Source organism: Erpetoichthys calabaricus, chromosome 12 (genome assembly GCF_900747795.2).
Source record: "Erpetoichthys calabaricus chromosome 12, fErpCal1.3, whole genome shotgun sequence".
Taxonomy (NCBI): domain Eukaryota; kingdom Metazoa; phylum Chordata; class Cladistia; order Polypteriformes; family Polypteridae; genus Erpetoichthys; species Erpetoichthys calabaricus.
This window is the reverse complement of record NC_041405.2, coordinates 128815126-128825664: the sequence shown is the minus strand read 5'-3', so window position 1 is coordinate 128825664 and position 10539 is coordinate 128815126. Positions and strand designations below refer to the sequence as shown.

Sequence of the window (10539 nt, the reverse complement as noted above, 5' to 3'; positions counted from 1 at the left end):
AACGCATTTTAACGGGCCAGATATTTTTTGACGAGCCGGTCATGAGCCACAGGCCGCCAGTTGAAGAGCCCTGTCTGCAGTGGCGTGGCTCGAGTTCGAGCCACTCGGGGCGGGGCGGGGCTTCAATTTACCGCCCTCCAACGTATCTGAATATGTTAACTTATTTAAAAAATGGAAAATTAAAATGACGTATTGAGAAAAATTAAGATACATTTTGCATAGATTTATTTATATAGAGAGAAATAGCAATATTTTTTTCACATATAATTATTTATAAGCATCAACTAGACAAGAACATAGTACAGACGCACTGATAAGCCGTGTTCTGATTATTAGTTTAATATAATTACGCTGCGAAAACCAGAACCGGTGTGGTGTACAAGTGATAAGTGGGGATGAGCAAGAACGCATTCGGATTGATAACGAAACGAAATTATACATTGTGAATTAGTTGTTTATCTTCCTATAAATTATTATCGGTGTAATGTTTCTGTTTATTTTTGTTATTGCCTCATAAATTTCAACTGCCGTGTCTGATGCCGTCACAGAAGGACCGCCTGAAAATGATTTTTGAAGCATTTGTGGATGAAAATCAGAGAATTTGACTTTTTTTCATTCATGAGTGATATTTTTCCGAACTGTACTGCTTACACGTGAAGTGTTCTGAGCCATTTTGGCCAATAATGCCGCCCCCAAAAATGTGCCGCCCGGGGCGGACTGCCCCCACCTAGCTACGCCACTGCCTGTATGGCCAGCTTCTCTGAGTAGCACCGCCCCTAGTGGCAGTCCTCGGCTATCCTAAAACGTGGAGCTACAGTATGTCTGGTCACACGTAACACAACGACACTTAAAAGTAGTCAGAGGCAGTTTATTTGAAAATCAGAAAACAGGGAGGAACAGCCATTCAGAAATACACTGACTCAGAGCTGGGAGAAGAACATCAGCTCGTTAGAAAGCTGCCCGCGGAAGAGAAGGAGGGCTTCGCTCTCATCAAATTCATGCCGGTAGCTTTCCAGCAGAGCTTCAAACTTCTTTCGGGAGTTATCTTTCATGTTGCTCTTCTTGAAGGAGTAGTACGGACTGTCCTCCGTTGTGTTAAGCCACGCGGCGATATGGGGCCACAGTCGGGAACAGGGCAGGAGCCCCACAACTAAGTACAGCTTATCACTACTCATTTCTGAGATCTGCTTGTAGCTTTCCACGTAGACCTTAACTGCGGTGTTGGGCAATATGTTCTCCGAGTCCTGTTGTGAGAAAACAGAAATAGAAAAAATGCTGTTCTTATGATGTTTGAATTTAAGAAAGATTATAAACGAGGGTGAGACTTGGAAACGCGTTATAATTTATGTCAGGTATATTACTTGAGGAATATTTCCTAATGATAGGGTTTTATAATCCTCTACTGATCTATCTATCTATCTATCTATCTATCTATCTATCTATCTATCTATCTATCTATCTATCTATCTATCTATCTATCTATCTATCTATCTATCTATCTATCTATCTATCTATCTATCTATCTATCTATCTATCTATCTATGTTTACGCAACTATTTGTGTAAAGAAGTGCTTTCTGGCTTCAGTCTTAAATGTCCTTCCTTTTAATTTCCACTGGTTTCCTCTAGTATGTGATTCACCCTTAATTTGAAGGAATTGTGCTGGATCTACGTAATCCATACCTTTGAAAAGACAAACAGGATTACCAACAGGATAACCCATGCAGTCTCCTATGCTAAAGACTAAACATGCTTAATTCTTTGCATTTGTCACAGTAGTACATGTACTTAAGTCCTGGGATGCACTTGGTTTCTCTACTCTGCACAACTTCAAGTGCTTCTACATATTTCTTGTAGTGAGGTATACTTTGTTTTTGTCTATCATTGCCAATGTCTGTTAAAAAATCTAAAAGATTGGTTTAGCAAGATCTCCCTGTTATAAACCCATACTGGCTGTTATTTAGTATATTGTTTTTCCTATAGGTACTTTTAATTTATTTTTAATTACAATTTTGAACAGTACAGAAGTAAGACTTATTGATCTGTAATTACCAAGATCAATTTTGTATTCCTTCTTGAAGACTGGAGTCACATTTGCAACCTTCAAGTGCTCAGGTACTTCTTTCTCAAATGACTGCTCAAATATGCCTAATAAGGGCTTATAGATCATGTCCTATACATTTTTTAATGCACATGGTAAAATCCCATCAGGTCCGGCAGTTTTATTAGTCTTCAATATATCAAGAACTTCAATAACATCTGCCTCTTCTATTTTAAAATCTAAGAACTCGGAACCTGTTTTTAATTCTGCATTGGGAATTGCTTTTCCTTCTTTCTTTACAAATACTTGGGTGAAATATGTGTTTAGTTCATTTGCTATTTCCTTCTCTTTTTCAATGATTTCTCATTTTGTGTCCCTGAGGGTTCTTAAATTTTCTTTTATTGTCTTATTATTAAAGTAGTCAGAATGGTTAAAAAGATGTTTATCAAAAACATACTTTTAGTGGGTTTAAATGAAAACTAGCTGTGTAATCTCTATGGCATCAAGCCAGATTAGGGACTACAGAACAAAGCATTTGACAAGAAACTGCCCAGTTTGTTTAAAAATGCTCATCTACTTACATGAATGCTGTTTGTTGTCAGCAGATACTTGGCAAAGTCATCATAGCTTTTGGCCATGCCGACCAAGAAGTGTTTGATATCTGGTGACACTTCAGAATTAGCAGCAGCGTAGACCAAGACGTCAACCACAGCGGCGACATAGTAAATGTCCTGCATGGTCATCTGAATGTAACGCTCAGCCTGCAGGGTGTTGTTGTTCATTTCTTTTAAGAAGTCTGTTTGGAGAACTTTACCCACAATGTCCTGGCTCTCATTCCACAGCCAGTCATAGAGACTCTGCTCAGGAGAAGTCGTAGTTTGGTAAGAAGCTGGGGAAAAGTTTAAGAATAAGTCAGTGTTTACTCAGAACTGTCATTAGTCCCCATTGCTGTAATTTTTTTTTTTGGTGATATCTTAGATATACTGCAAGCCTAAATTAAAACTGGTCTTGTATGTCACTCCCAGTGTGTGATATATTTGTGATTCTTCAATTAATTTTTGGCTTCATGTTGACACAACAATATTCAATCTCCAAGGAATGTGCAGAAGCAGTTAATAAAGAGGAATCAACTTTTTGGATGCATTCTAGAAACATCTGGCTTGGTGACATTGGTTTATACTGTCACCCCATGGATCTAGCATCTTGGGTTCAAATTCCATACCTGCTTGTTGTCTAGGTGTGTTTACATGTTCTCCCAGTGTCTGTTTGGGGTTTATATAGATTCTTTCCTTTTCTGCCTATATTCCCAAAAGGCATGAATGTTAGGTTATGTGGTAACTCCAAAATGGTCCTGTGAGTGGGTACTGTGATGGTCTGGCACTGTTCAGTGTTGTTTTCAGCCTTGCACCTAATCCTGCTGGAAGAAGTGAATTAAGCGGGTTTGAGAATGCTATGCTACTGTAATAAGTGTGCAGTGTAAATCTCGAGACAAATTCTTAAACACTTTCATTCTCTAGTGAACTGTGTCAGGGGCCTAGTGAGCAGTTTGGGTCACCTGTCTCCTCTTGAGAAATAGCAATTGTGCACAGGAGAAGATACTTTGACTTAAGGGTATATCCTACTCTAGCAGGCTAAAGCAATTACACCCCTTCAGTCTTGAAGGCATTTTCGAGGTCTTTTGGATTCTCAAAAATTTTAATAAAATGAAATGTACCTCAGTTTTTTAAGATAAATAGTAAATCATACAAAGAAAAATCTTGTGGAGACTAGCAAAAGTGCATTCAAGAAGGAAACCAGGAAAGGTCTATGTGATTAAGAGCAGACTACTGAATGTCTTGGTGGCTTTAAAAAAACTAAATGTGAAAAAATGTTAGTATATGGGGGCAAGTTATTTGTTGACTAACCAAATGATTTCAGTGACTGAACTGTCACCTGTCATTGTAAATGTATACTTAATCTTGCTTTTGGCTTTCAACTTGAAATTCAGATTTTGGCCTCAGGACTACTTGGACAATTCTAGTTGCGTCTCTGTGGGGATGAGCTGTCAGGGCACAAATTGTGATGGGAAGTGACTGGCTTACACAGCGTTCTCAGTATAGCTGTCCAATAATGTGATCCCAGTAACTCCCAAACCCCAACACTAACCTACACTTTTAAAAGTAATGTTGCACTATATGGTTCTTCACCAGGTTGTGTAGTCCCTTGTAGCTCCATTACTTGACAAAGAACTATTTAATTTAGGGGCGGGTTCTTTGAAATTGAAGTTGGTTCTTTGGGCTTGAAAAAAGTTTCTAATATGTAGAAACAAAACCAAAGTCTTTAATGTATGGTAGAGTGCAGGACATAACAGATTAAGGAAACCTAGTATTATTTGACGTATATAGCAAGAGTCCTTTTAAAATCATGAGTCATTGAGATCACAAATCTGTTACTATCTATTCATGATTATTTATTGTAAAGAGCGTGTTGTGGACCTAAATAAAGGGTTCTTTCTTGAACCTTCATTTGGATGGGTCTTTTGGCAACCAAAAATGGTTTTCCTATGGCATCTTTCTGAGCAACCACTTTGGTACTTTTATTTTTAAGAGTGTACCTAAAAGCTGTAAAAATGAGATAAAAGAAGAAATAAATAAAAATGATTTTAATCATATATTTAATAGTTTATTATTAGCCACTATTTTTGTGGCACTATTTGGTACTATTCTGGTTTTCTTCACTAGTGCTACCTTCATAGCTATTTTCATGGCAATGTGTCAGGGGTGGCTGAATTGGATTATGCAAATTTGAGAATATGATTTGTCCGTAGAAAGCGTTAAATAGTTTAACTGCCAGTAGATTGAAGCACATATCAATAGACTGGGGTCAAGTTTACCCGCAGTGATTATCACAGGGGCTCAACGCTTGAAGACCATGAGGGTCAAGAGGTCCAGACATTCCAGTGGCAGAGTGGCAGCAGTTGAAAGTACAGAGACATCATGGTATCATGGTAGTTATGTGTGCTGTTACAAGAGCAGTTCATAATAAAGTAAAAATGTTATGCTACTTTCTTATTATATGTATATAAAGATAAATTTATAGGGTCAGTTGCTGGCTATCTCTGCTGCATGTAGTGCAAGGTAGCCATCAGCATTGAATTGGATGCCAGTCGAATGGAAGGAGTCTCTCATTTCTATATGAGACACCCTGCAGGAGAATCAGATTCCTAATGCTACTTGTATTTAGCATGTCAATAATGTGTTTCTGTTCATCCTTTTGGTGTGAGGAGCACCCACTCTGATCTGCTACTCTTTCCTAGGTCATTTCAGTCAGTAAGTGTAGGCAACCTCTTTAGTCAATTAAGAAGAAAAGTAAGTACTTCTAGAATGAAAAATGAGAAGTTACTTGCAATATGAATTCAAAGCCTGATGTGAACTGCACTCCTAGAGACACTCAGCTGCTTATCTATGTGTCCTTCATGTGACCTGCTGGCTCCCACCCAGACCACCACCCCATCACTGATATGGCACATTTCACTATTAGTGAGATGAGCAGGGTAGCATGCCAGTCCCATACTTACCATTTCTCAGAACGCCTTCATAGTTGTCTTCATGGTAAACACTTCGTGCCACACTTGTGAGGAAAAATAAAAAAGCATTACTTGATTTTTTTCTGATTTGAGGATAATTCTGTTTTACTTGTTTTGCATTTAGAAGTGAACTTGAAAAATGTTGCCCTAAAATGTTCCCATATTAAGAAATAAAAAAGATAGGTATCAGTTTATCTACAATAATTTGACTTGTGCAAATGAACAGTCATTAAATGGGTTTTCAAAGGTGAACATGACTGCTAAAATTTAGATACATATCCATCTGTTAACAAAGACTTCTTATCTTGCATGCATTAAAAACTCAAGGATTTGAGCATTGCTAATGCAAGCTAAACTATATCAATGTTCATCCAACATTTCTTTTTCTGTACCCATTCATGCAGGTAATGGTGCCTGTAAGTCAATGTTAACATTCATCTGTTTTCTAAGCCCACTTTTTCCATGATTCCATTAACAACAACTGACAGAGAGGCAGAGGTGTCGAGGAGCGCCAACACCAGGCCTGGGGAAAAGACCTTTTACCCCTTTATGGTTTAGCGGCAGGTGAAGAGAACTTTGGGTCTGTATGGGGTTTTGTGTCAGTCAAAGAGAGAGAGAGAGGGGCCCCATAGGGTTTACTAAAATTACAATCAGTATATTGAGGCACTGCTGGGGGCTTTAGGAATCAAGAGCCCAGGGAATCTTAACTCACTTCTCCCCATCATGTCAGGCCTGCAGAAAAATATAAGCTGATCTTAAATAACAAGCCAGTCCAACATAGGGCATGTTCACAGAACTGCTCAGTCATACCTGGACAGACTCCAAATGTCACTGTGAATGTCATTCATAATCCAGGGTGTGAAAACAATGCAGTAAATACCATGTAGTGTGGTGGAAAGCAGAACATCAGTTATCTAGAAACTGTTACTGAATGTTATTTTGAAATAGGTAGGTGCTTAAACACAGTCTTCAATTCCTCTCTGGCTCTCCCTGATCTGCAAACATCCTAAATTATATTTACAGTATGTTACTCTATATTTCACTGGGTATGAATTCAATCAATTTTGCTTTGTTGGGGTTTGCGCAATATATTAACATTCACTACCACTGGTACTGTACAGTCATGTGAAAAAGTAAATATGAAATGTTTTCCTTTTTTAACATCAGCAGACATATCAACATTTGATCTTCATTTCAACACTATCTTTAGATTAAGGTGATACACCTCATACTACATTTACATTTTGCAGTCTATTATATAACTTAAATAAAGATAAATGCAAATTTTGCATGTGCAAAAAGTAAGTCCACTCCTACATTTATCACTACCCCAACTACCTAAAATTAGAATCCTGTGGACTAGATATAATAGAAATGATCAGAAAATCATTAGAGAAGATTTTGGACCTAATTACCATTAGAGAATCTTTCACATGATGAGGAACAATCTGGGATACATTTCACAAAGTTTCCTCAATGAATTAAATGTGCCGAACCTCTGGTAGCCTTTTCAGAAGGAGATTTATAGAGGCAAAAAAAAGTATTTGATGTCCATAAAATATAGTGCTTTTTCCCAACATGCATTCTGATTTTTTTTTTATCATTTTTTTAATGGTTCTAGGGAAATAGAGCTGATGTTTGTATATTGGTTGGGTAACTGAATCTTTATCTTAATTGTTAGTGATTGACAAGATGTATACACTTTCGTTTCGGTCTCCTCGTGCCTTTTTGACAATGTACAGAGCACTCCGGTAGGAGAGACAGAGACACAGGCGCACTGATTGTGTTACATAGCAAACAGTAAAGGTCGCTGGCCCCAACCTTTCAATTAGTGTTCTCATTTGCTGGCTGCTATGATAACAATCATTTTATTGATGCTTCATTTGTATTTGAGTGGCTAAGTTTGCTTTATTTTTAATTATTAGGATTTACTTTTTTTAATAATCATTTTTGTGTCCTGAAGGACTCTGCTTGTTGGTTCAAATGTTTGAAAAGGCACAGTGCTAATGTAAGCCATGTCATTTACTTGTTTGACAGCTTTACTGTAATTGATTATTTCTTCCTTATCCAAATACTGAAAAGGCATGTGAGGGTCATTCTTAGACTTTCCAAATGGGACATATTTGCATGCGTCTAGAGAGTAGCATAAAATTAGTAATGTGGTTACTTTTTCCTACAAGTAATAGGTAAAGTTATCCCATTATAGCTGGAGAGAAGTAGTTAGTAATTTCTAGCAGATTACTTTCTTTGAGTAAGTACCACATCTCTGCACCTTAATGTACCACAATTTGTGGTCACCATATGCCCTAACTAGCTGTTGAAATCGAAGTAATCAACATAGACCTCGTGTTTTTTATTTAATACATGGGTTGTTCATTAGGTCTGGTATAATAATATGCACCTGATCTCTTTCCCTTGTAGTGGCCTTATCCTCTTTGGATAGAACCACCAGGCTTGAACTAACCACTTTTAAAGCTGAAGTGTTTTCCTCGGGAAAATACATCAGTAGTCTGGTTTAGCAACCCTAGTCTAGTCATGTTGGGGCTTCATTTCTCAATGTGCGTGTCTATTTATTATTATTTTCATTCATCCATTTCCCACCAGGTGAAGTTATCAGTCATAAGCCTTACAGCTATAAACCTCAAGCACGTGGTCTGTGCAAGTGCAAGAAAGTTACTATTATGCTGCTGTTTCCATTGTATAACGTTGAACAACAGGCTGGTAAGACCAATTTTTATTATTTCTAGACCCATATTTGGTAGTTTTATTGTTATTTTTGACCAATCTTTTACATGTTTTGCTTACTTTTGCAAAAGACAAGTATCCTTTAATTAAGGTGGATAAGCTGATTTCTGTCCATCTGTTGGACATATTCAATGTTAATATTTGTAGTGCACCATCTATTGGAATGTATTTTGCAATGCATGTAGTAATAAAATGCACTGCATTTTTCATTCCAACAGATGATGCATAACAAACATTAGCACTGCTTTTATGAATCCCACAGCAACAAAAACATTTATTTATATAGCACATTTTCCTACAAATAATGTAGCTCAAAATGCTTTACAAGATGAAGAAAGAAAAAATTATAAAAAATAAAAATATAAAAATAAGATTAGGTAATACTAAATAACAAAGAGTAAAGTAAGGTCCGATGGCCAGGAGGACAGAAAACCAAATGGCATCTCACAGGAACATAGTGACGGAGCAGACACACAGCTACACAGACACACACACACACAGACATCTGTCCTTCTTTTAAGGTAGACACCTTATTGTTCCATACAATTTGGTCACCATACATTCTAACATCTCATTGTCACACAAATAGTCACTGCATACCCCAATATTGTCCCTACCCGGTGTGGGTACTATATAACCTAACACGATATTGTTCTGCAGGGTGTGGGAAATGTATATACTAACACCCTATTGTCTCACACAGTGTGGTCACCATTTACCCTCACACAATATTGTCCCGCACAAGGTCGACTCTACATACTGTCACTTCCCATTGTCCCAGACAAGATGGGTAATATATATCCTAACAAATTATTTTTTCCCTTTTACATATGCACTGTCTGACTATAGACAGTATGGAATACTTTCCTACTCCAGAACTTCCCCCCCATTGCATAATAATCATACAATGTTACATTTTATTAAGTGTATGTCCATTCTGAATCCTATCAGGCTCTAACTGTAGTAATTTTATTGACTCTTGGATGTCTTCTAATGTTCTTCATTTGTAACCCACTTGGCATTGCATACAGATTGCAGTACGTAAGTGAAAATGGAAAGTCTAGGATTGGCTAGTTTGCCACATAACCTCCTAGATAAGTTTGTCCCCATCTAGAGGCATTTAATTGACTTTAATGTGTCTAGAGTCATTCAAATGACATTAACTTATTTCCCTTAATCCATCCATCTATCCAACCTTGATCTAATCTGCTCAACCAGTTCAGTGTCACGAGGTGTTGCTTCCCATCCCAGGCAACACAGGAACCAAGATAGCAAGACAGGAACCAACCCAGGATGGGGTGCCATTCCAGCGTGGATGGCACGGGTGAAAAAGCCCACACTTAAAAGGAGCCAGTTAAAAATCACCAGTTCATCTAACCTGTCTTTGGGATGAGAGAGTAAGACACAAGAAGAAAACACATAGCTACACAGGTTATTTATGCTATTTAGAGGTGACATTGACTCCATCTAAACACAGAGAAGAAAATATCTTACCAGCTGCCCAGCAGACTCAACAGCAGGATCCACATGGTTACGCCTTTCAGTGATTGCCAACATGGCACGATCACTTCTCAGTGCCTTTTATACAGTCTCAGGTGCTGGCACTCATCCAAAGAGAAGGAAAAAAATGAAGAGTTGACACAGAATGAAAACTGAATGAAAGGAAAGATGGTTTTTTTACCAGAAATGGAATGAAGTAATGCAGTTATTGCAAAATGCTGGGAGAGCAATTTTTGTTGCTCTTTCTGCTGTTACACCCATTTACCATTTGTTAATGTAGTTCATGAAAATGAAGCAACTAGATTGAACTTGGGCATCCCTACTGAATTTTGAATTTAGTCCAACATGTAAGCCATGTAGATTGTATTTATGGGTGATTCAGTTAACTGCTTTGTCACCCTGCAGTACTAAGTTCAATCAAACCTGCACTTTAAATATTCTACATTTGCAATGGCAAAAAACAATATAGAAAAGACAAAATTATGTTCTGGTGCTTGCATGTCTGTCAATAAGGTGATTCATACTTTTGTTGAAAATTAGACCTTGTAGACAGTCACTCACTTATTAGCTTCCTCACGCATCACTAGACAATGTGTCTAGATTAGTTACACTTCATCCCACCTTAATGATCCACCTCTTCATCATCAAACCCCTTAATGAAGCCTCAGGCTGCAGTGGAATGGACAGGT

General features: G+C 37.7%; 1 protein-coding gene across 1 annotated transcript; it reads right to left on the bottom strand.

Annotated features, from left to right (window-relative positions):
* Positions 1–854: 854 nt before the first annotated feature.
* LOC114661545 (uncharacterized) lies at positions 855–9995 on the bottom strand. Its single transcript, XM_028814680.2, has 4 exons — positions 9845–9995; positions 5597–5649; positions 2622–2929; positions 855–1244 (listed from the first exon to the last, which is right to left on the bottom strand). Exons 1-4 carry the CDS (start codon positions 9877–9879, stop codon positions 921–923), a joined length of 720 nt encoding a protein of 239 aa, XP_028670513.1. The 5' UTR covers positions 9880–9995; the 3' UTR covers positions 855–920.
* Positions 9996–10539: the final 544 nt, after the last annotated feature.

Excerpts from the sequence above, each read along its gene's own strand:
- LOC114661545 (XM_028814680.2), bottom strand. The coding sequence starts at position 9,879 with ATGTGGATCCTGCTGTTGAGTCTGCTGGGCAGCTG. Across the intron at positions 5,650-9,844 it reads TTGAGTCTGCTGGGCAGCTG|TGTGGCACGAAGTGTTTACC; the intron begins GTAAGATATTTT and ends TTTCCTCACAAG. Across the intron at positions 1,245-2,621 it reads TGACAACAAACAGCATTCAT|GACTCGGAGAACATATTGCC; the intron begins GTAAGTAGATGA and ends TTCTCACAACAG.